The sequence below is a fragment of the Pseudorca crassidens genome, chromosome 16 (genome assembly GCF_039906515.1).
Source record: "Pseudorca crassidens isolate mPseCra1 chromosome 16, mPseCra1.hap1, whole genome shotgun sequence".
NCBI classification, from domain to species: Eukaryota; Metazoa; Chordata; class Mammalia; order Artiodactyla; family Delphinidae; genus Pseudorca; species Pseudorca crassidens.
The window spans coordinates 9,188,725-9,215,133 of NC_090311.1; the positions used below are offsets into that span (position 1 = coordinate 9,188,725).

Below are 26,409 nucleotides of genomic sequence, written 5' to 3' on the forward strand. Positions count from 1 at the left end.
TTACGCGATCCTGAGAAGCTGTGGAAAGACCCAGAAGGAAAAAAAAAAGATACTGATGACCTCCAGGGGAAAATAGTCTCATCTACTAGGTTAGCAAAATGTAAAGGGTCTCCTTAGAAATGTCCGTGTACTTAGTGCAAACTGAGAAAAGTCTGAAGGTGCTGAGAGAATTCCTGTGGTAGGTTAAAGAAGGCCACAGATTCTCGGACATGCCTCTCGTCGCGAGGTGGGTCCCCTCCCTTGAACCTGGGTGGGCTCTCTGACAGTCTGACCAGCAGAGTATGGCAGAAGCGATGCTGTGCCTTAAGACACTGGCAGCTTCCACTTCCTGTCTCTGGGAACCGTGGCTTGCTCGTGGCACCCTGAGCCACCCCGTAAGAGGTCTGATTACCTGGAGAGACCTTGGGAATGTGAAGAGGCCCTGAGACTGCCTGGAAAGGAAGAGGGCCCCTGGCTGAGCCCTCCGGGGCTCCACCAGGACCCCAGGCATTGGAGTGCAGCTGTCCTGGACTCTCCAAACCAGCCACTAGGTGACCCTGCTCAGTGCTATGTGGAGTGGAAGACTCTCCCAGCCAAGCGCTGCCCCACAAAACCGTGACAGACAACTAAGTGGTTGGTTTTTTTGTTTGTTTGTTTGTTTGTTTTTTGCAGTACGCGGGCCTCTCACTGTTTTGGCCTCTCCCGTTGCGGAGCACAGGCTCCGGATGCGCAGGCTCAGCGGCCATGGCTCACGGGCTAGCTGCTCCGGGGCATGTGGGATCTTCCCGGACGGGGGCATGAACCCGTGTCCCCTGCATCGGCAGGCGGACTCTCAACCACTGCGCCACCAGGGAAGCCCTGTATGCATACTTTTTAAAAAGCCTGTTTCTGTTTTCCACTTCTCTCCAAATGTCACATTGTTTATATGCCACCTTGAAAGATGCAATGAGTGACGTGCATATGAAAAGACCCTTTTAAAATATTACCATCATCTTGAGTCACAGAGACAAAGAACAAGAGTCCTGCCAGAAAGAGATGTGAGCGATGTTTGCATTGAGAGGAGCTGAAGGCGCATTCTACCTTCCTTGTCTGATGTCTGAGGCCTGCTGGACCCTCACTCTCACCTTAGCGAAGAACAATTCTCATATGTTTCCTGTTGTAACAAAGAATCTGCACTTTCCAAGTCTGAGCGCCAGTGCTGTAGACGAGCACCACTTTCCATGTTCAAAATGATCCTGACACATCCCCACCCAGATAAATCCCGGAGTAACGCAGGGTTAGCAAATTCTGACACAGAGACAGCGCAGAGCTCTTCCTTCACAGTTCTTCCTTCATCTGGTTCCAACTTGTTCCACAGGACCCTGGGTCTACCCAAATTCTGTCTCTTTAGGTTCCTGGCATAAAGTTACATACTGGATACAAAGGTGAGATTGCTCCTTCCCCAAGTCAGGCTGGGAACTGGGAAGTTCAACTCTGAAGTCCCCCTGGGGGTAGAGCACTGGCCCTAGGGACTCTTCTGGAGGGACAGGGCAGAGAGAAGCTGAGTGGCCAGACCTGGCGTCTCCAGCTGAGACTGTCTGGTGCTGGGGTCCGACAGCGGTGAGTGCTCCAGAGAGGCCCCCGAGCAGATGCAAGACTCTGGGATTCCAGGATGACGGAAACCCCCGTGGGACAACGGCAAATTTTACTTCCTTCCTCCTGTTGGCAAATCTCATTCCTGCTTTTGTTCCACTGCAGAAGGGAGAGGCCCGTGTGAGAGATCAACTCTCCCCTGCAGCCGGGCAGAGACCGCTCGCCAACACTGACTCACCCCACTCAGCAAATGCCCTCAACCTGCTTCTCTTCACCCATCTCCTCTACTGCTCCAGGCCCGCTGCAGTTTGTAGAGTCTATTCCAGGCCAAAAATTAATAGAAAGCCCGGGAGGTGGATAAACTTGCATAGCCTTTCCCCAAATTCTCATGCACCTTATCTCTGAACACCCATAGTTTGCCCCATGGGAAGTTTCTCTGAGCCCCTGGCTGTTAAGAATCTTCCCAGTGTTGCCAGAATACCACCTTTCTTGCACCAGTTATAATGTGCATTATTACATTCTACACTGACCTTCTGTATACCTGTGTCACCCCATTTTGTGAGATCTTCTGCAAAAGAGAGACCCTGTCCTGTCTTTTTCCTCTGTTTCCTCAACATCTAGCAGAGTTGAGCTCATGGCGTGCTTGAGTGGAGGCATGCGTGCACACATGAACATATGTATGCATGTGTGAGTACCAAAGAAAGCATACCCAGAGAAAAATGTTCTCCCTACAGAGTGTTCCATTCAAGCAGACATTTAAGTAGACTAGGTCTCCTGCTTTGATACCCCTGTAACATGCGTCTATGACGGGCAGCTTTGCCAGTAATGTCAATACTTGCAAAATGTGCAGAGCAGACATTTAATGGTTGGTCCGCTGTCTAGGGGGCTTCTGTGCATAAGAGAAGAAAACGTGAGAAGTTTGTCCACCTACCAGTCAAATGCCAGTCTCTTTCCATCACTATATCCCGACCCTAAATGTGCCAGGTCTTTGCCTCTGTATTTGGTGGCTCCTCCTTGCCCTGGGGACTCAGCTCTGCCACTAGATCACAAGGAGTGACAGGCAGGAAGGAGCGTTCCAGATACAGGAAGCTGTCCATCCCCTGGTCTTCTGCTTTGTCTGGTTGCAGTGGGACCAGCAGAATCATGGTCTGGTTTGCCTGGCACCATCTGCACACCAGGCTAATACAGGAAGTTGTTATTTAAAGATAAGGGAAACCACAATTAACACCCTCCCTCCATAATCTGATAGAGTCTTGGAACTGCTGAGTTGTTTCTGCATTAGCCTACGGAAAGGTAAGATGATCTTCAGCCTGATTCTCCAAGTGAGTTCAGGCATCATCCCAGCTACAAGCCTAGGCAGGTACTTCCGGCTTCATGGGAAGAGGGCAGGTTTCCTGAGCACGGATTTAGCAGTGCCTCTAGTGGTGACAGAGGGACAACAAAAAAACCCAACTCATCCTACAGCAGAAAGCCAAGGAGGCGAGGGTAATTTGAAGCTAGGAAGGGGTCATTTTAAAAAGAAAACACTTGGGCTTCCCTGGTGGCGCAGTGGTTGAGAGTCCGCCTGCCGATGCAGTGGACACGGATTCGTGCCCCGGTCCGGGAAGATCCCACATGCCGCGGAGCGGCTGGGCCCGAGAGCCATGGCCGCTGAGCCTGTGCGTCGCAACGGGAGAGGCCACAGCAGTGAGAGGCCCGTGTACCGCAAAAAAAAAAAAAGAAAAAAGAAAACACTTGAACGCAAATCTGTCGAGATAGAAAGTTGACTAGTGGTTGCCAGGGGATTAACTATAAGTGACCATGAGAGATCTTTTCGGGGAAATATTCCAAAACTGAATTGTGAATTATACAATTCAGCAAATTTATTAAAACTCATTGAATTGCATGTCTAAAACAGGCAAATTTTATGGTAGGTGAAGTATATCCTATGGCCCAGGGCTTCTTGATTCACTTACAGTGCTATCTTAGCTATTTTTTTTTTCATTCCACAAATACTTATTGAGTGCCTTCTGTGTGTCACAGACCATGCTGGGACTGTGAAAATAGCAATAAATAAGATTTTAAAAGTTCCTGGTCTCTTGGAGCTTGCATTCTAATGGGAGGAGTGAGATAGTAATAAAGATAACTACAGATCGCTATAAGACAGTAATTCTTAACCCACATGGTAGGACCACCTGGAGGGCATCCAAACATCCCAATGTCCAGGCCACACCCTATCAGACTCTGTTGGGTAGGATCTTAATAGCAAGACAGGCAGCCAAAGGAGAATTCTCAAAGCCTCCTTTCAGACTGAGAAGGTGGTGTTGCACAGTGGTCTGCGTTAATCGGTGAGGGAAGGGCTAGGGAAGACCCTCCTTCTTGTGCCCTGGTGTCTGTTACCTCAACTCACCTCCGTGGGACAGATTCCACTGGGGAGGGGGAGTCCTCCTTGGTGGGCCTGAAATTCTGGTGGGAAAAAATAAAAAACACATGCAGGCAGGAATATCGTCATCCTGGCCTAGATTCTGAGGTCTGATTAGATCACCCTTTTGGGACTTGACCTTCCCCAGATAATAATCTGTTCCCCCTCAGTCAGAAAAAAAGAATTAGAGACCCTGCTTCTGACACCTCCATGTGACCAAGCATTCCCCAGAGGTCTAAATGGAAACAGGCCTGGCCTTATCCATAGGTTCCACTGTTCTGGGTGGACCTCCCACAGAGGCTCCAAAAGTGGACCTGTTTATTCCTAAGTAACTATTTGTAACAACTCTGCTTGAGCCAGCATCTCCTCAATCCTCATGCCAAGAGGAAGCAGACAGGAAGCTGGAAACTGGATTGATTTTTTAATTGTAATTTTATTGGAGTATAATTGATTTACAATGTTGTGTTAGTTTCAGGTGTACAGCAAAGTGGTCCAGTTATACATATATATACAATTGTTCTTTTTTAGATTCTTTTCTCATATAGATTATCCCAGAATATTGAGTAGAGCTCCCTGTGCTATACAGTAGGTCCTTGGTGGTTATCTATCTATAGATAGATATATAGATATAGATATCGATATCTATATCTATATATACCTATATATAGATATAGATATATAGATATATAGATAGATCTATCTATATAGTAGTGTGTGTATGTTCATCCCAAGCTCCTGATTTATCCCTCTCCCTCTTGCTCCTGCTTTGGTAAACATAAGTTTGTTTTCAATATCTGTAAGTCTGGGAAACTGGATGTTAGAAACAGGTTGGTGCACAGCAGGTGAATCCTGACCACAAGTCCTCTGGGCTGACTCCATGGGGGTCCGTGTGGAGGCTGTGTGTCATCTGATTCCTCACGGGGCCAACCAGCTGCCTTTCGCACTTTTCTGTGTGTGGGATTCACCTGGGGAGCTTGTTGAATTGCAGATTGTGACTCAGTTGATCTGGGACAAGGCCTGAAATGCTTCATTTCTAACCTGCTCCCAGGTTATACCACTGCTGCTGGCCCCCTGGCCACACTTGGAGTAGCACCTCGTGCTGAGGAGTCCCACACACTGAGTTGCAACTTTGTTCCTCTTGGACCAGCAGCATCGGCCTCCCCTGGGAAGTTGTTAGAGGTGCAGATCTTTAGGTTCCACCCCAAATCTACCGAATCTCTGCATTTTAATAAGATCTCCCCGGAGGGTTATATGCACATTCATGTTGGAGAAGCATTGACCTAGAAGACCTGTCCAGGAGGCTGGCCTGCCCAGAGCCAACGGCTTTGTAATGGGAACTATGATTTTAAGGCACACAGCTGCTCATATAAAGTCTGGATATAATGCAATGTTAGAAAGGAGCACCATTCTCGTAACCAAGGGGGCTATCTCCATAGGGAATCTTAGCCCAGGAGTAGGGGGATGGCTGGTGGGGCTTTGCAGAGCCACCTTTCAGTGAGTGGCAAGGTCCACCAGAGGGAGCCAGAGCCTAGGAGGTGACTGAAGGGACAGACGTGGCAGGGGGGAGGAGAAGCCCGGACTTCTTGTGTACGACTTGCACACACAAACACACACACACACGCAAACACACACATGTACACATACTCCTTGATAGCCATTATAATAACAAATTGGAAAATGTACTTAAAGAAAAAGAGGTAGAAAGTGAACATTAAAGTTAATAAGATGAGGGTAGGAAGTTAAGAAAGTTCAAAAGAAAAACGTTTTTAGAGAATAATATGAGAACTCATAAATATATATGCAATATAATATAGTAGAGTATCATTCCTACCTAGGATAGGAAATGATTTCTTAAACAAGTCATGAAAAGCACTAACCATCAAGGAAAAGACTCATAAATTGGAGTGTAGCTGGCATAAAAGTAAGAAAGGAGAGAGGCCAGTCTAGAATAGGAGCAGATATTTGCAACATAGGTTACTGGCAAAGGGCTTATATCAAGAATATGTAAAGAAGTTGTACATATCAATAAGAAAAAAAATATTAGAAAAAATAGACGAAAGACTTGTTGAATAGACATTTCACTAAGGGTAATCTCAACGGGCAATAGAAAAAGTGTTCAACCTCATTTGTAATCAGAAAGCGCAAATTAAAGCCACAGTGAGATATCACAAGACACCCATTAGTGTTGGCAAGAGGGAATTCTCATACTTTACTGGTGGAATGGTGAATTGTAGGGACACTTTGGAATAGAGCTGAGAATTCTCTAGGAAATCAAAGCTACACGTATCCTAGGGCTCAGCAATTCCACTCTTAGGTATGCACCTGACAGAATAAGTGCAAGGAAACATGACAAGAATGTGCCCCAAATTTTAAAAAAAACAGCCTAAATGTAAACAACAGAAGACTGATTAATAAATGAGTCTTCTCTTTGAAGAGAAGGTGGCTTCTCTTTGTTGCAGAGCACAGGCTGTAGTTGCTCGGGCTTCAGTAGTTATGGCACATGGGCTCAGTAGTTTTGGCTCACGGGCTCTAGAGTGCAGGCTCAGTAGTTGTGGTGCACGGGCTTAGTTGCTCCACAGCGTGTGGGATTTTCCCAGACCAGGGCTCGAACCCATGTCCCCTGCATTGGCAGGCGGATTCTTAACCACTGTACCACCAGGGAAATCCTATTCTGTGAAGGTGTTTTTGGACGAGATTAACATTTAAATCAGCATACTTTGAGTAAAGCAGATTGGCCATTGCTCCATAATGATGGTGGGCCTCATCCAATCAGGCCTGAAGAGAACAAAGACTTATGTCCCCTGAACAAGAGGAAATTCCACCAGTGGACTTGAATTTCCACATGGGCTCTCCCTGGGTCTCCAGCCTGCTGGACCACCCTGCAGGTTTTGGATATTCCAGCCCACACTCATGTATGTTAATTCCTTAAAATAAATTTCCCTCTGTCTCCAGATCCCACCCCAAACCTATCATTGCCATGGTGACATCACTTCTGGGCAGAGTGGCAGGGTGTCCTTTCTCACTCTCCTTCTCCCTGATGCCTGGAGGAGCTGAGTCCTGACAGTGCCACCCTTTTCTACCTGGACCTGCTGGGACAAGGCCATAGCTTCTCCATCTCAATACCTGGAGGTAACCAGGCTGCTGGTACATGGCCAGCCCTAGAATATCCCCCATCAGCCCACAGTCCACTGCTGATGTCTCTGTGAATTTCCTTCTAGTCTTTTTTCCTCCTGCATATTTGTATATTGACAGCATCCGGATCATACTCTATATATAAAGTTTTGTATTCTGTCTTTTTAAAATATCACATTACATCATGAGCATATTATTGGAAATTTGACAAAGACTTGATTTTTTGATAGGCCCATAATATTCTATCATGTATCATTCATTGGTTGTTCCACAAATATTTGTTGAGTGCTTGCAATGTGCCAGGTGTTGTGTGGCTTGTGCAAGCAGTTGACTGTAGGACAAATGTGTGAGTCAATGAATACAGGGCAGGAGGCTCAGAGGCACTTGTTGCTATTTCCAGGTTCACAGCTGTTCCAGGTAACTGAACTTGCCCAGGTAAGAGGAGCACCAATGTATTTTGGGTGGCTGGCATCGGTACGAGCACTGGACCGAGCTCTAAATATCCCCATTTGGGGATGTTTCCTGGTAGAAGCAAAGGAAAGCTTTAGGACCAGTACTTGTCAGAGACAACTTCTTCCATAAGCTGCTTCTTTACTTTTTAAACTTATGTTTTCAATAGGTAATATGCTTACATTGTTCTAATATTCAAGACGAAATAATAATGTACACAGTGAAAAGGCTCATTCCCACCTCTTCCTCATCTGCCAGGTACCCACCTCTGGTAACCATTTTTATCATTTTTTTGGTATGTATTATTCTAGAGTTTCTTTATGCAAATACAAGTTTCCTTTCCAACACAAAAAAGTCATCTACAATTTATATACTTTTGCACCTTGCTTTTTGCACGAACAATATTTCTCAGCGATATTTCCAAATAAGTAAAGATCTTTTTATTACTTCTATAGTCCTATTACTCCTATATAGTATTCCATTATATGGTCAACCATAACTCTCTAGCCAATCACCTGTTAATGGACATTTGAGTTTCCCATTAGGTTTGTCATCTCACACAAGGCTGCACTGACAAACTTGTGTATATTTTATTTTATACATGTAATTGTTGGGTCAAAGGGTAAACACACTTGTAACTTTTGGTATATATTGCCTAATTACTTTCTACAGGATTGTGCCAATATACATTCCCAGCAGCAACACTCTTGACCCCACTTTTGGGCAGGAACCCAAGATGATTGCTTATTAGGTCAACAGGCTGAACATCTGCTCTATACTAGATCCCATGATAAACAGCCCCAGTGCAAAGAACAAGATGCTATTGGCACCTGCTTTTGAGCAGAGGGAGAGACAGACCTATTTATTGGACAAGCAAGTCAATACGTGACAAAGCACTATAGCATGATACAGGAAGTGCTGTGAGAATGTGGGCCAAGGGATAATTTATTCTGCAAGGAAATCTTCAGAGGAAGCAATAGTTAAGCTGGGCCCTGAAAAATAAGCAAGTTGTCTAGGGGGAGAGAGGTATTTGAGACAGCGGGGAGCATGTCTAGAAGCTGATTCCAAGAACCATAGATAGAGTTCATGGATGGAGCATGAGGAACTAAGATTGGAGCTAAGATTGGAGAGGCAAGCCAACACCAGGGAGAGACTTTAGCTGATGAGCCTTCATCCTGAAAGAACTGAGCAGTCTTTATGGGCACATAAGTGGCAGTGACGTGGTCAGATCATCTCCCAGCCACACTCTCTGCCCACTCTATTCCTCTAGACTCCAACACGCCAGGAGCGTGGTAGTGTGCATCCATTTCACCCCGAGGGGTCATTTGTTGCCTAAACTCAGACCTCACAATAGCTCCACGTAGGCCAGTTATGATGCAAGAAGTTTGTGACTGTCCCTTGGGTTCCCATTAAAACTGTCTTACAAAGAAACTCCAGGCACTGACATCTCCCATCTTAGCCTATTGCCAGAGTATGATCAGAGAATGGGAGAATGGCTGTCAGAAGACTGGAAAACAGAGGGCTAGAGATTCAAGGGCCCAAGAAAGGATGACTACAGAGGGGAAGTCAAATAAGCATGGAACACCAGTCCAGGTATTCAATATAAGCGATTCCTTTCAGGATAAAGACTCCCTGTGCTGCCAGGGGGATCCATGTTCTGCTTCACCATTGGGGTGAGTATGACCTGTGCTTCTGGTCTATTCCTTCCCACCCATGTCAGAACCAGGCCAAGTGGAGGAGCCCACTCTAAGGCTGTAGAAACCCTGGTCACAGTGACCCTACCCTGACTAATGTAGAATCACCCTTTGGAGATTTCCCATTCCAAAGGGGAAACTAGGAGGACCCTTTCCGAGTTCTAATACACCTCTCTGCCTTCCAGGATATGGACCAAATTCTGCAAATCAGACCCACGCGTTGCCCCCGGGAAATACTCCCCCTTGGAAAAAGAGATCCTAGTAAGTGCTGTGAAATTTATACACAGGGAAGCCCCATGGAAGCCAGGCAGTTAGGCTAGGGGAGCCAGAGGTTCAGAAACCACCAGCAATAGAGATGTAAGTCTCCCAAACAGCAGACTGGAGTTGGCCACTACTTGGCCGTTGTGAGCTAGTGGCCTCCACACCTGCATAGCCAAAGCAAAATACTGTCTAATTTCGAAGTCCCAAGTAGGAATATAACTACAAGTGATAACAAGTCACGGAAGCTGCCTTTTCTCAAGCCCTTTTCTTGCACTAGTTGCTTTCATGTATATCTTATGGAGACCTCACAGGGGCCTGTAAGATCAATAAAATTCTTTCAAATTCACAGTAGGTAAGAAGGAGAGTCAGGAGTTGAACCCAGGCTCATCTAACCCCAAAGATCTGTGCTCTTTCTCACTACCCAGGGGCTCGGGCACCCTCAGCGATGGAGGGTGAAGGTGCCACTAGGTAGTTGTTCCTGTGGGTCCCCCCTACTCCTGTCCCGTTGAGATTTTAACCATCCCTTTCCCGTTGTCAGCGTCTAGGTGGTGTTCACACCATAGCATCCAGGAGGTTTCTGACTTATAAGCAAGAAGAAGAACGGAAAATGCTCAAGGAACTACAGGTGCTGTCTTCAGACTATAAAAGGGCGGTGGAATATAGGAAGCAACTCACCCCTCCTTGTGCCACCTGTGGACCCCTAGAAAAAATATGGACGGCGAAGGTGATGGTGCCCCCAGAGGAGTTCAAAATGCCACAGCGGGAGAGGCTGAACGTCAGCAAGCACATAGAACGAATGCAGCTCGCTCGAGCCCTGAGGAATAAGCAGCCTCTACCCTACATTGAAAGATTTAGGAGCTCTTTGCTTCTGTCTGGAGGGGGCCTGGGCCTCCCGGCAAGGGACAAACCTGGGGAAGGCAAGGATGACCGAGACGCCGATCCCTGCGACTATGCCCATCAAGAGAAGAGAGATGAGGCAGAGAGCAAAACCACGAAAAGACAGGAAATAAAAATGAACGTAATTTTCAAGTCAGAAGAACCAAAAAAATGTGTGACGTACCATCCAAATGATCTAAAACCATTCCTCCCTCCAAAAAAAGCAGAAAGATCCATTGCTGGCTTAACGAACAGAAATCTTTTGCACCTGGCCGAATTCCCTGGAGACCTAATGCTGCTGAGTCAGGATTTTATATCACGGGGAATCCACCCCAGTGACGTGTCAAAGGCCAGCTGCCTGGAAGAAGGCAGCGCCTGGAAAGAGTACATGCACACAGCTGCTTCCCACCATTATTAAAGGTTTATTTATTCCCCATGGAAACCGAGTGCCCTGGTCCTTATTACTCCTGCAGCTCTGCCCCAGGTGGCTTCCCTCTTTCTCTTTTTTTCTTTCTTTTCTTTTCTTAGCTTTAAAAAAATTTTATTTAAAAAGTTTTAAATTTTATTTATTTATTTTTAATGTTTTTAAAATTTATTTATTTTATTTACTTATTTTTGGCTGGGTTGGGTCTTCGTTGCTGTGCACAGGCTTTCTGCATTTGCAGCGAGTGGGGGCTACTCTTCTTTGAGGTGCGCAGGCTTCTCATTGCAGTGGCTTCTCTTGTTGCTGAGCACGGGCTCTAGGCGCTTGGGCTTCTGTAGTTGTGGCACGTGGGCTCAGTAATTGTGCCTTGTGGGCTCTAGAGTGCAGGCTCAGTAGTTGTGGTGCACGGGCTTAGTTGTTCCACGGCATGTGGAATCTTCCCGGACCAGGGCTCGAACCCATGTCCCCTGCACTGGCAGGCGGATTCTTAACCACTGCGCCACCAGGGAAGCCCCCAGATTTTTATTTTATGTTGGAGTAGAGTTGATTAACAATGTGTTAGTTTCAGGTGTACAGCAGAGTGATTCAGTTATACGTATACATGTATCTATTCTTTTTCAAATTCTTTTCCCATTTAGGTTATTACAGAGTATTGAGCAGAGTTCCCTGTGCTATACAGTAGGTCCTTGTTGGTTATCTATTTTAAATATAGCAGTGTGTACATGTCAATCTCAAACTCCTTAACTATCCATCCCCCCCACCCTTCCCCCCCGGTAACCATAAGTTCTTTCTCTCAGTCCGTGAGTCTATTTCTGTTTGGTGGCTTCCCTCCTTTTCTCCTTACAGGACCTGATCTCCAGGGCGTCCTCAAGGTAAGACCTAGCTGCTGAGGCTTCCTGGTGTCAGGCAGCTGTTGGCTGTCAGCTGCTCCCCCGACCCCAAGCAGCCCAGGCCTTCGCAGGATGCAGACTCCTCTTTTTCATCTACTCCCACGGGACCTGCATCAGGTACCTGCTTCGGTTAAGCAAGTCACCCCAAAATTTAACAGCTTACACCAACTTTCATTAATTTAGGTTATAATTCTAATTGTGGGTCAGCAATTTGGGCTGGTCTCAGCTGAGTTCCTCCTGTGTCTGCAGGCAACGGCGGGTCATTTGGGTGGTCCTCTTTCTCGGGGGAGAGCTATCAGCTGGGTCAGTGGGAGTGATGGGTTACATCTTTCCTCTTCCAGCAGCTGTAGCAGGCCAGCCCCAGGCTTGTTCACGGGGCTGCTGCAGGAGCCGAGAGAGCAAGCAAAAGTCTGCAAGGACTCTTGAAGCCAAGACCAGAACCGGCACACCACCACTTTGCCACACTCTGTTGGCCAAAGCAAGATACACAGCCAGGTCCAGATGCAAGGGTGTGTAAATGGACTTCACCTCTTGTTGGGGGGAGGTGGAAAGTCGTACTGCAAAAGCTCAGGGAGGCTGGTACAGACAGGACTGTGGCTGCAGTCAGTCTGCCCCAGAGCCCCTGGGGCTGGAGCTGGGACCAGCCTGTAGCCCAGATCGGGGGAAAGAACCCTGCTCAGGAAAGAGGCTGCCCACGCCTAAAGGCTAGAGGTCTGTTCCATGCTCCCCACTTCTTGCCTAGACATGCAGCTTCTACCTTGGAAGGCAGAGCCAGCCTGTTCCCGGCCTGATCTCTGCCGCCTTCCTCTTCTGCACAGCCACGTGACTTACACCCTCCCCATCAAGTCAAGTGCAGGCACGGGACACGCAAGGCTGTAGCAGGCACAATTCCTTTGGATGTGTCAGGAGGATAATCCAAGGTCTCTGCGGTCAGTTATTGCTACTCCCATGAAGGCCCTGCCTCGGCCCCAAGGTGGCAGATCTGGGAGATATTTCAGTGTTTGAGAAGATGGCACATTCGTTTCTTGTCTGCATCTGAAACCCAGAAGGATCCCCCGGTTAATCACACCGGGGGATCCAACTGTGCAGAGTTGCTGTCCTCGGCAACTCTGCACAGTTGGAAAGACACTGAGCTTGCCCACAGGTACAGCTTCCGGGGACAAGGCCAGCATTCTTTCTAGATCGTTCCTCTCCGTGGATTTTTCGCAATTGGCTCTTTCAGAACCACAGCTCTCCTCCAAGCAGAGGGGGAGTCATGGGCGGGAGGCTGACCCTCTCCCATTTTCCAGGAGAACTCCATTGGCCATAGCCACAGGTTAAGAGAAAGTATTGTATCGGTAGCAGCTATTGCCAAGAGAGCGATTTAGGGAGAGGTAGCATAATTCCAAAGTCATCAGTGGAAGAATCAGTATAAACCAAAGGGATGCTCGAACTTTTCAACTGGGGCAAAGTTGGAAATTAAGGAGAAGGAAAATATTATTTCCAATATTGATATAACTTCTCCAATGGCTATAAAATTGTGAATATCAAAGCAACACATGAAAACTCAAACTGGTTTGAAAACATTTTAAAGCTATTTAGCTGGATCCTAAACATTGCTCAAGATCAGCTCTGCAATGTGGTAGAAAGTTCTTTGCATGAGAAGCGAGACCAGTGCTCCTCTTAGAGATCTACCACCAACCAGCTGGGAAGTGTGGGTAAACCACAAGGCTCTCTGTGACTCAGCTTCCTCAGCAGTTAAATGAGCTCATCAACTAGAGCATCACCAAGGTCCAGTTCTGGGATTCATTTAACTAGCTGTTTGCAGTGGAGTTTGCATTGCTCACCATCTGCTTAGTGTCACAACCTAAGAACTGTGTTACAGCACCAGGTGGTGCTGGTCTGGAGACATTTTCACTAAGTCCAGTAGTCACCTCTGAGAATAGATCAGGGAAGGTGTTAACAACCTTGTTGATAGTGTCATTTTAATTACAACAAACATTAATTACTTGGAGCCATCCAGAAATAACCCACAGTTAACCATACAGGTTTGTGTATCTGTGTGCTATCTTCTAGGAAGTATATATGAAAATAAACTTAGATTTATTTATTATTAAAGGTTTCTGAAAAATCTCTGAATGAAGTATGGATTCCTTCTAACTGCTTACCTGGAGTTATATAAACACACCCAGATGATAATATTTGATAAAAAGGTAAGTGACCTAAAGAGCCCTGCAAGAGCCTTAGGCTATGGTGAAATTTAATTAAAAATTTATTTTTTATTTTTTTAATTAAAAATATTTTTATTGAAGTATAGTTGATTTACAGGGTTTCAGGTGTACAGCAAAGTGATTCAGTTATATATTTACATATATGTATATATATGTATATATATTTATACTCTTTTTCAGATTCTTTTCCATTATAGGTTATTACAAGATATTGAATATAGTTCCCTGTGCTATACAGTGGGTCCTTGTTTATCTATTTTATATATAGTAGTATGTATCTGTTAAACTCAAGTTCCCAATTTATCTGTCCCCGCCGCTTCCCCTTTGGTGACCATAAGTTTATTTTCTATGTCTGGGAGTCTGTTTCTGTTTTGTAATAAGTACATTTGTATCATTTTTTATTTAGATTCCACATATAAGTGATAGCATATGATATTTGTCTGACTCACTTCACTTAGTATGATCATTTCTAGATCCATTCATGTTGCTGCAATGGTAATATTTCATTCTTCTTTTTAGCTCAGTAGTATTCCATTATATATTTATACCACATCTTCTTTATCCATTTCTCCATCGATGGACACCTAGGTTGCTTCCATATCTTGTTTATTATAAATAGCGCTGCTATGAATATTGGGGTGCATGTATCTTTTTGAGTTAGAGTTTTCATCTTTTCCAGATATACGCCCAGGAGAGGGATTGCTGGATCACATGGTAAGTCTATTTTTACTTTTTTTTTTTTTTTTTTTTTTTTGCGGTATGCGAGCCTCTCACTGCTGTGGCCTCTCCCGTCGCGGAGCACAGGCTCCAGACGCGCAGGCCCAGCGACCACGGCTCACGGGCCCAGCCGCTCCGCGGCATGTGGGATCTTCCCGGACCGGGGCACGAACCCGTGTCCCCTGCATTAGCAGGCAGACTCCCAACCACTACGCCACCGGGGAAGCCCTATTTTTACTTTTTAAAGAACTATGGTGGAACTTAGAAAGCTTTGGGCATCAGCCCAAAGAGAGTTCTGGTAAGGAGTAATTTAATCTGAAATTTGTAACAATTCTTTATTCCTTGAGAACTCTGATACAAAGTAGCCTTGTGGGACAAGTGATAGATTAAATTTTTCCCAAAAGTCCTGTATTGGTTATTCAATATACAGAGGCAAAAAAGAGATAGATGACAGATAGATAGATAGATAGATAGATAGATAGATAGATAGATAGATAGATGATAGGTAGATATTTCAGAGGAAAAAAGAATCTGATAGTTGATTTTCACATAAGCTTAGTGTCATCATTACTGGAAAAAGTCAGAACTTCTTTGGACTTCCTTAAACTTACAGTTTAGTATCAGTTTTATTTTGAATTACTTATGGAAACAGACCTCATTGTCTTTTCCATTCTTAGAACCAGTACAGATTTTAATCTGTTCTTGCCCGAGACTCACAGGAGCCCTGTGGTGTCAGAGAGGGCTCATTTACGAGGATGGTGTCTGAAGAAGGTGACCAAATGAGCTGGAAGATTCTGGGGTGAAACATCTGGCTAGCACTTTGGACATGGCCAGACCTTCAGCTCCATTTCCTGAAGAGACACTGGGTGCTTCCTGCTATAGTTCACCCCTAGACTGTGTCTGTTGCCCCCCTTTGGGATCCCATAGCAATCTGACTTTGCTCCACCTTCCCTGTTTCCTATTTCCTCATGTATAACCCGCTGGCTGATGAGCCATTTGTGTGACCCCAGCGCCTAGGTTCAACTTAATCATTCTGGCAGCCCTAGTGCCTAGCACACCTTCTGTACTCCATAAATCATTACATCACTGTAATGAGGTGACATTTACATTCCTTAAGAGCTGGTACCAGGATGTATCTTAGGGTAAATTGTCTTTCTTGGGGAAGAATAACCTTCCAATCCATTTTGAGCTGAAACGGGATGCTTGAGGAGCCCCCCAAACAAAACAAAAGAATGGGTAAGCCTTCTTCACAGGGAAGTGAGAGGAATTCTCAATTTCCTCCTGAAAAAGGGAGAAAGAAGGGAGAGAGAGGAGGGAGGAGCTAGTGAGATGGAGTAAGGCAGGGTGCATGGGTAGAGGGACCACATAAAACCCCCAGGTGGCGATGAAAAGGAAGACTTGGACTCCACCCTCAACAAGCTTGTAAACTGGTTAAAGAATGAGACAAATATTCAAAAATGTTAATACCATGGAGCCCCACCTATCCAAGTTTATCTTCCTCTCAGCACCATGAATCTCCAGTTTCAGGAAACAGGCCTTCAGATTCTGCCCTGAAGGAGATGCTGAGAGTTCAAGGACCACCTGGGCTATGGTGGTGGGCACACCTGGGTTCAAGTCCTTGCTCCATTATGAGGTGAGCTGTGGGATCTAGGTCAAGTTCCAGACATCTTTCAGCTTCAGGTTCCTCACCTGTGAATGGGAGCAATAATGTGTCTCCCTCACAGGGATGTTGGAGGATTAAATGAGGAAATGTGTGGGAAACACTAAGAACAGTTAATTCAGCATGAGGCTTGGCAACTACTTCATATCAGCTGAGAGTTTATAGTATCTGAATCTCTATTATTATTATTGAGTTCAATCTGGTTGAAGTCCCCCATATAAAAATTCAATAAAATGTATATGCTTTTCTCCTGTTAATCTGTCAGTTTAATTTTTAGACCCAACCAGGGATCCTAAGAAAGTCGAAGAAAATTTTTCTTCCCCTACAATATGCATGTCTGCTACTTCAGTTCAGTGTTTCATCAAAGTCTCCAAAAGCCAGCAAAGCTGTCAGAAAAGACAACCTGATAAAAATATCAGGGATAATCAGAGGGAAATATGCAAAATATAATGCTTGGAAACATCCATCCTAAAGGTTTACGTAAAACGATTCTTACGTGAAACGATTCTTAAACTTTTTTGACTGGAAAAATCAAATCATGGAAACTGTGACACCATTAGAACAATGGCTCCCATACTGCTACCCTGAGCTACATTGTCATATTCACATTGAATAAAAGAGCCTCAATATCAGTTTGAGTAATTATTGTTCATCTTTGGTACAAACTCAGAATTCTTCATATGAAAAAACCCAGGAAGTTCAAAAGGCTTGCTTTTTAGTGCAGAAACCCAAATTCCTAGATAGATTAAATCATGCCCTGATTGCATCTCTCTTTTTCTTTTGTATTCTGTGGTAATTGCCTCCTGAGAGATTAAGCAAAAGATTTAAAATCCACAAAAGTACCCTAATGCACCAGTGAATGTTCGAGACATTCCAATTAGGTTCATTACTTACCATTTGGTAAGCGCTCTTACTGGTGAATAGTATAGCTTTTAGCTTCTAAGCCATACATTACCCTGACATCCTTTCTATCTCAGCTTTTGACAGTTCAACTCGTCACCCATATCAGGTGTTACTTAAGCAATTTTTGAAATAGAGGGTATAAGATATTCTTTCCTGTTTAGGGGAGAAAATTTTCCATTTAAACCTGAAACACTATTGCTTTTAAAGAGACATATGGCATTCTTGGTTTCAAAATCATGGTGGTATTCAAGGGCTTGAAATATGAGGGGGGGGAAATGTTAGTTAATTTTATTTTCATCCTAGTGAGTACCAGGTTTATAAGCATCAAATGGTAAATATTATAACAATAGAAACTATTCCTCCAATAGCTGAAGGAAGAAAGGACTCATACACCTGTTTTTCACTTGCCCCTACATCCCAGCTGTCTGTGCACATAGTGTGGGAGAGGAAAAATTTCCCCCTTTACCCTTTCTAGATTCTGTGCCTGCTCTAAGAATTAAACTGACATAAGACAGATTAACCACTGGGGGGAAAAACAAATTTAATTATCGCTGTATTTATGGAGCCCCATAAAGATATGGGACTCAAAATATGGCCAGCTGATTGGGACTTATAAGCCATCCTGAGCTAAGGAAAAGGATAGGAATTGTAGGTGAAGAGAAGGCAATCCAAGGACAGGTGGGAAGAGAAAATGTATGGGAAACAAAAGTTCTTACCCTTCCAGGCAGGTAAATCTCAGGTGAAAAAAAAGTGATCTCTGGGAGTAGCTCTCCTCCCTTACAAATACTCTTTCTAGTGGAAATTTCCTTTATGAATGTAGATTTCCCTTACAGAAGGGTACCTTCTCTGCATCTACAGTTTCTTAGAAATAACCAGCTCAAAATAATCCTTATGCCAAAGGGGCATATTTGGGGTGGCTTGTTCTGCTACCCTTCATAGATTTTGTTTTTTTAAATTATCCTTGTGTACTTGGAATAAATCCTGTATTTTCATTATTATTTTTTACATTGCTAAATTCGATTTCTTAACATTCTATCCTATTTTATCTTTTTTTTGCCATACATGGGCCTCTCACTGTTGTGGCCTCTCCCGTTGCGGAGCACAGGCTCCGGACGCACAGGCTCAGCGGCCATGGCTCACGGGCCCAGCCGCTCCGCGGCACGTGGGATCCTCCCGGACCGGGGCACGAACCTGCGTCCCCCGCATCGGCAGGCGGACTCTCAACCACTGCACCACCAGGGAAGCCCCATCATCATTATATTCTAAACATTTAATAATTTCTATTACCATTTTACCTCCCTCTCAAGAATTATTTTATTTTGGAGTTCATTTTCAAAGTTTACAAATAATTTAATACTTTTATTTTACTATTTAATTGCCTTGAAGTTATAAACATGGTGTATATGACATCTTTAATTACTGGATTTAAAAATTAATCTATGACACGATTAATTTTTGTGAATGTTCAACACGTCCTTGAAAAGACAGTTCATGAGTTCTAGGGTACGAGTCCTATATTCATCTTTTAGATCAAAATTTTAAATATTCACACTTTGTGGTAAAATCACCCACCACATTCATTTCTCCTTCTACCACGATCAGTTTTTGCTTTGCAGTTATGTTAAGTGTGCCATTTGTGATTGTTGTATCTTCTTAGTGGACTTTCTTCCACTATTTTTTAGTAACTATTTTAATTTTTATCCTTATTATTGATTTGTGCATTAAATATCTCATTCCTGAAACATACCATCTTGGCATACTGATGATTTGAACTGAAGGCACTTGAGAAACAGCAGATGCAGGAAGGGCTCTGATGGACGCATTTCTACCCACAAGCTGCCCACAAAATGTCCCATCAGAATGGCGCACCCGCTGGACCAGGCAGACAGGAAGGTCCTCACAGCAGCCTGGGATGGACACTGACAGGGGTCTGTGCTCACACACTGACCGCACTGACCTGTCCTTCCACTTGCCACCACCTGCATCTCCTAGCCCCGACCCGCATTGCCTGAAGGTGATGAGAGCAGTGAGGAGGAGAGGGGAGGGGAGAGCCTAGTGATGGGGGCTGTCCTGCCCTGAAGTGTGAGGGGCAAAGGTGAGCAGGGGAGGAACAATAGGTCGAGGGCAGGGAAGCAGAGTGAGCAGAGCTGAAGAGGAGCTGGAGCAGAAAGGGGGACAGCAGGGGGAAGGACAGAATGAGACAGAGATACAGAATGAGGGAGAAGAAGACAGAGGTCTCCCTGAAGAAATGACGGCTTCTTTTCCCCTCCCAGCATCGGGAATCAGCGCTGCTCTCCCTCCTGCGGTCAAGGGCAGTCCCAGCGGCAGGGCTAGGCTCTCCCTGTCAGGACATCCTCAGCCCCTGGGGGGAGCTGCTGTTCCTGCTGTTCGTTCCCTTACTTGTGTTGCTGCCACGTCTCAATCCCTGGGGGCAGGTGCAGAGCACACCCACCTGTCCTGGGGCTTCCTCAGGGGCCCCCGTTTCCCCATTGGTCACCCCCTCCAGCTCAGGTCCAGCCAGGGTCCCCCCTCCAAGCACCCACACAGTCACAGCTCCAAGAACCCCTCCAAAGCGAAAACACGTCTGGTTCCCCTCATCCAGGTCTGGGCTGAGCCCTGGCTGCCCCGCAGTGCATCCCAGGGACATTGGCTTAAGGCAGGAGGGAGTGGGGAGGCAGGGAGACCCAAGAAAACATCTCAGAACAAAGACAGGGGAGCCCAGAGAATGTTTAAAAATCAAGGTGGTCTCAGCGCAGGGTCATGGCCATCCTGTTGGACCCCTCCTCCTGCAGCCCAGGGTGAGGGAGACATCTCGTTGGAGGAGAGTATCTTGCAGACTGTCTTCGCTGGCAACAAGCAAACTGCATAGAATCTCTAGATTGAACAGGAAGCAGAGAGAGAGGCCCAGGAGTAAGGGGCTCGGGGCCAGGCTTTACCTGTGCTGAGCAGCAAGGCCCAAGGGATGGCGCTGGACAGCTTCATCTTAGCAGGCCTGGCAGCAGCCTCAGGAATGAGCCTGGCCCTGGAGGCCTGGGGCTATATAGACACAGCCGCTGACACCTGATCTCCTCCCTCCCTCTGGAGGCCAGGCCAGCAGGGCTGCAGGAGCCTCGGGTTCTCTAGAGGGAGGGAGGCTGCCTGCTACTTACCCCTTGTCTTTCTCAGACACTTCTGTGTCCTTTCTCACCCAGACTGGGAAATAATGGGCAGTTTCTTCTCTTCCTCTCCTCTTCCTGTGGTCCTGGATGAAGGGTGGCAAGTTGCCCACGTGCCACATGGAACTCTTGTTTGGGGAGCACCTCCTGCCTGGGGTTAAGTGACAGCACTTTTACCTCTAGTAACTTGCAGAAGCCTCACAACACTTTGGACAGGATGGGAACTGAGACCCAGAGAGATCAAGGGACTTGCCCAACGTCACAGGGTGACAGTGGCAGAAGCGGGATGAGGTCTGATCTCCTGGCTGCCTGGTCTCTCTGAGAGCCCTCCTTTGTCACTCAGGGCAAAGGCGCATAGACAGCCCCCAGTCTGCTCCAGGTGTGGGTCAGGATTGGTGGAGCAGCTGTAGTACATACCAGCCCGTGTGTGGTGTCTCCACAAGGATGACATGGGTACACACGTCAGAATTCCTTCTATATTTATGACACCAATACCATATGGCTCTGTCCAAGGAGTGTCACAGTTATAAGAACCCAGGGAAACTTCCTGTGGAAGACAGTCTAGCAGGTTCTCACCAGACTCCACAGGAGTTTCCATGTGGCCCAGCTTTCCACTAGGTATTTACCCGAGAAATGAAAATGTAAGTCCACACAGAAAAGTATGCATGAATATTCGTAGCAGGATTATTGTAAGAGACAAAGTGTGGAAACAACCCAAATGTCCAACCACTGATGAATGGGTAAATGAAACGTGATCTGTCCATACAATAGAAGTCATTCAGCCATAAAGAGAAATGGCAGCCCAACTGCCTTCGAAGGAGTATTAGCAACTACAAACCAAACAGAAACATGAGAGTCCGGTTCCCTGAAAAATAAACATCTCTGGATTTTACCAAATCTGTCAAACTTTCTTGTTGATCTAAAACCCTATAATTAATATCTAGGTTTTTAATTGTTATTTCTCCAGTTGCCGGGGGAGTTGGTCTCTTTATGTTTCTAATGCAACTGCAGCTCTTTGGTGAAATGCCTGTTCATGCGTATCTTTGGGCCCGTTCTCTATTACTGTGGCGTCACTCATCTTTTTCTTATGGATTGTAGAAACTTCCTGTCCTTTCCAATCCCTATGTCTTTTCATAGAGGCCCTAATGGGTTCACAGTGTGGAGAAACGCTCCATCCCAAGCAGAACCCAGGGAAGCTGCCTTGAGCCATCTGGTCACTCAAGCTCTCCTGGCTGATGAATGGGGGAGGAAGCACACTGGACAGCTTCTCCCTCTCAGGATACAATGAGAATTCTGCTTCAGTCGTTAAGCTCCCTGGTTATTACCAATATAAAATATAATATTTCCTCACAGTTCTCCTTCCGTCTAGAATATCCCTTTGCTAATCTTTCCCTGTTACCCCTCACAGCCACCTTTACTCAGAATACTACCCAGCCCTGGTCTGTGGAGAGGACGGATGAGCTCCCCAATGGATATAAATGCAAGAATTGAGTCAACACGGGAACCCTGGGGAAAAGGCAGTTCCTCATCTTACATCCCAGCCCAAGCACCTGCCTTCAACTCCAAAGTGTCAGGCTGGCTGTCCTCCCAGCAGTGTCCAAGCACGGCTGTGGCTGCCTGGGGAGAAAAAGTAAGCACGGTCCCTTTTCCAGGGAAATTCAAGGTTCCTAAAATCACAACGTCCTCTGGAGGAAATTTATGGGTTAACAGCAGTTTTTGAGGATTTTTGCCCCTCGGATTCTGTCCCCAAAGGTCACACCTGGTTTCTAAACAAGCCTGGTCTCCCCCCTTCTAAGCTCCTTCCCTGTGGACTGCTCCACGGCACATCTTACCTCTCCTTCTCCATGAGATGTACTAGTTGTCTCCACCTGGCTCACAGACCCCTACGTGCCTTCCACCCCATGAGAACTTTCCATCTACTCTCTTTCCAGATGGGCGTCATCTCCTGCTGAGCACCCAGGCTTTATTCTCACGGAAACATTCAAGGGTCTCTTGGGCATTTTGTAAGCTGCCTCCCCAGCATGGATTCCCTCCTCGTTGACAGAGAACCACAGGTTTATTCAGTTTCTCTTCCCCCCTGAATGTCCCATGGGCTTTGGGAGAGGTTGATCCCAGACCCAGCTCTGAGAACTGGCCTCGGTGGTGGAAGAGGTGGTGTGAGTGTCACCAGGGGACTCCCTGTCCTGGTTGGTGATGGTGCAGGAATGAGCGTGTCCCCTAAATGGGCCACTGAAGTGAAAGGAAAGGTCTGGCTGCAGGGGAGGTGGGAGAGGTCTGCTCTCCACTTCCTCCCAACTGAGAGTGAAGTCAAGTCACAAGGCAAGAGGAGGGTGGGGCTGCCAGTCCAGAGCCACTGGGCAACCTCACCTCCAAAACCTCCACTCTTCCAGCCCCAGGAGTCATCCCCATCCTTGTTGTTGAAGGCATTTGAGATGGGGTTTCAATCACACGCGGCAGGAAACATCCTCACCCATTTAAGGTCTCATGAATCCAAGGACAGAAAGTGCTTCTAAGTTTCCTTAGAGACTCAGAAGAACAAGAGCTGTCTTCTGTTTGGGCCCCCCAAGCTGAGCAGACCTGCTCCATCTCACTTTTCTTGAGGAAAGGCTATATTGGCTATACTGGAGGAAAGCCTCCAATCCAATGTTGACTAAACTTGATGACAGTCATTCTGTAGTGTTCTAGGCTTGCTCCTGACATCTCAGTTATAAATTATATGTTTTGCTGTATGTTCTTTCTTGTTGTGAGTTATGAACTTAAACTTGTTTCCTTCAATGACTAGTTTCTAAGCGTTTTGTTACAACATTAATAGCTATTCAGTTTTGTTGAATTTGCTTCTGTATCCATTGAGGTGTTAATATGGATTTTAGTGTTAATTCTATTAATATGAGAAATTTCATTAATAGATTTTCTGATTTCAAATTATGTTTGCATTCTTAGGGTAAAACCTTACTTTTTTTTCCCCTTGTTTACTAATTTTATTCAAATTCAGTCCTTGCACACACAAAAAATAAAACTTTAAAAACCAACAAAGAAGGAAATTATCTCATCTACTGATAAATTTAAATAAATTTAAATAAGAAGTGGTTAGTAGCAGTATCCAACTATATCTATGTAAAACCTTACTTTTTAAGAATATTTTATAAACTACTAAATTCAGTTCCCTAAAGTTCTATCCTATTCCATTTTCTTTTATCTTATATTTGCATCTATGTTCATAACTTTGCCTAGTTTCCTCTCCTGTACTGTCCTTGCCTATTACTCACATCAGATCATAATTTTATGAGATTATTCTAAATTTAAAACGATTTGGGTAGCCTTTTTACTTCCTCTAAGATATTTTGAATAAGGTAAAGATGATTGGGCTTTCCTGGTGGCGCAGCGTTTAAGAATCCGCCTGCCAATGCAGGGGACACGGGTTCAAACCCTGGTCCGGGAAGATCCCACATGCCGCGGAGCAAGTAAGCCCGTGCGCCACAACTACCGAGCCTGTGCTCTAGAGCCCACGAGCCACAACTACTGAGCCTGTGCGCCTAGAACCCGTGCTCTGCAACAAGAGAAGCCACCACAGTCAGAAGCCCGTGCACCGCAACCAAGAGTAGCCCCCGCTTCCCGCAACTAGAGAAACACCGCGTGCAGCAGCAAAGACCCAATGCAGCCAAAAATAAATAAATAAAATAATTTTATATAAAAAAAGATAAAGATGATTGAAAACAGTGATATTTCCTTGTAAAATTGCCTGAAACTATGGCCTTTGAGCAGAAAACTTTTTTTTTTTTTTCACTCTGGATAATTTCAGGGCATCCGCCATCATATTTTATTAAATAATCTCTGAATTCCTATTTTTTCTTCCACTTTTATTGAGATATAATTAATATACAGCACTGTATAAGTTTAAGGTGTATAGCATAATGATTTACCTTACATACATCATGAAATATTTATCATAATAAGTTTAGTGATCATCCATAATCTCATATAGTTATAAACTAAAGAAATAGAAAAAATTTTTTTCCATGTGATGAAAACTCTAAGGATTTTCTTTCTTAGCAACTTTAATGTATAACATACAGTGTTGATTGTATTTATCATGTTGTACATTACATGCCTAGTACTAATTTTTCTTATGACTGGAAGTTTGTCTTTTTTGACTGACTTCATCCAATTCTCCTTCCCCCACCCACCTCCTCTGGTAACCATTAATCTGATATCTTATTCTGTGAGTTTGTTTGTTTGTTTGTTTGTTTTTGAAGTACAACAACCTTAAACACTCTGTTAGTTCCTGCTACATAACATAGTGAAGAGATATTCCTGTACATTTCAAAGTTTTGTTACGATGTCACCATAGAAAGATATTACTTAGTTATCGATGGTATTCCTCACACTGTACATTTCATACTTGTGACTCATTTATTTTGTAACTGAAAGTATCTACCTCTTAATCTCTGTCACCTATTTCTTTCCTCCTCCTACCCATTTCCTTTCTGGCAATCACCTGTTTTTTCTCTATGTCTGTAATTCTGTCTGTTTCATCATGTTTGTTCATTTGTTTTGTTTTTTAGATTCCACCTATAAGCAAAATCATGCAGTATTTGTCTTTCTCTGTCTGACTTATTTCACTTATCATAAAACCCTTTGGGTCTATCATGTTGTTGCAAATGACAAAATTTCATTCTTTTCTATGGCTTAGTAACATCGCATTGTATGTATGTACCACCTCTTCTTTGTCCATTCATCTATTGATGGGCCCTTAAATTGCTTCCATATCTTGGCTATTGTAAATAATGCTGCTATGATCATTGGAGTGCATATATCTTTTCATTTTCTTCAGATAAATACCCAGGAGTGGAACTGCTGGTTAATATTGTAGTTGTATTTTTAATTTTTTTACAAATCTGCATTGTGTTTTCCATAGTGCCTGCACCAACTTATACTCCCACCAACAGTGCACAAGGATTCCCTTTTCTGCACATCCATGCCAACACTTGTTATCTTTTTTCTTTTGGAAATAGTTGTTCTGATACGTGTGGGTGATATCTCAGTGTGGTTTTGATTTGCATTTCTCTGGTGATTAGTGATGTTAAGCATCTTTTCATGTTCCTGTTGGCCATCTGTATGTCTTCTCTGGAAAATATCTATTCAGACCCTCTTTTTTAATCAGATTGTTTATTTTTCACGTTGAGTTGTATGAGTTCTTTGTAAATTTTGGATATTAATCCCTTTTAGGACACGAAATAGAATAGGACCCTATAGGGCTTTCCTGAGGACAGACGCCCTCCTGTTTCCCTCCTCTTGTTTGGAGAGAAGATTTAGCATCCTACACCTTCCCTGAGTTCCAAAGAACAAATTTAATCAGAGAAGTGAGAATATGCAGAAACAAAGGAAAGCAATCAAGCAAGACAACATAATAAGAGCTTAACCATAAAACAAAGTCAAGGACCTTTAGTTCCTCCTTAAGGGCTATAGAGAATATCCTGAGCCATATCCTTGAGTTGTTTTGCAGGTACTAAAACCCCGACCAGGTGAAGGAAGTTAACTGTATGCTGACCACCAGTATGTAGACCCCAGACCTTTTTGAACCAGAAGGTTGATGATTGAGATTCCTGAAACATCACACTGTTACCTCACCATCAACCAACCAGAGAATTGTGCATGAGCTGAAATACACCCTGTGACCCTCTCCCTCACACTGTCTTTAAAAACCCTCCCCTGAAAATCATCCAAGATTTCAGGCCATATGAACATAAGTTGCCCATTCTCTTTGCTTAGCACCCAGAAATAAATGCTGTACTTTCCTTGACCACAACCCAGTGTCAATATATTGGCTTTGCTGCACATCAGGCATGTGGACCCAAGTTCAGTTCAGTAGCAGATATATCATTTGCAAATATCTTCCTTATTTCAGTAGCAGATATATCATTTACAAATATCTTCTTTCATTCAGTAAGTGGTCTTTTTGTTTTGTTGATAGTTTCCTTCCCTGTGTGAAAGATTTTTCTTTGAAGTAGTCTTATTTATTTTTACTTTTGTCTCCCTTGCCCAAGGAGACATATCCAAAAAATATTACTAAGACCAATGTCAAAAC

General features: G+C 44.7%; 1 protein-coding gene across 3 annotated transcripts in view; it reads left to right on the forward strand.

The window, feature by feature from the left end:
• Nucleotides 1-26,409, forward strand: part of C16H10orf120 (chromosome 16 C10orf120 homolog) — a 69,284-nt gene that overhangs the window by 36,804 nt on the left and 6,071 nt on the right. Inside the window, exons 3-10 of one of the 3 annotated variants that reach the window (XM_067709160.1) lie at nt 9,155-9,207; nt 9,414-9,489; nt 10,028-10,849; nt 11,636-11,796; nt 12,021-12,188; nt 14,569-14,603; nt 21,733-21,954; nt 22,256-24,543. In XM_067709160.1, the coding sequence (XP_067565261.1) occupies nt 9,155-9,207; nt 9,414-9,489; nt 10,028-10,783 (885 nt within the window). In that variant the 3' untranslated portion in view covers nt 10,784-10,849; nt 11,636-11,796; nt 12,021-12,188; ... (1 more) ...; nt 21,733-21,954; nt 22,256-24,543. Of the gene's footprint in view, nt 1-9,154; nt 9,208-9,413; nt 9,490-10,027; nt 10,850-11,635; nt 11,797-12,020; nt 12,189-14,568; nt 14,604-21,732; nt 21,955-22,255; nt 24,544-26,409 lie in introns of those variants that run through there. The other 2 variants (XR_010935724.1, XR_010935723.1) reach the window with 2 other exon arrangements.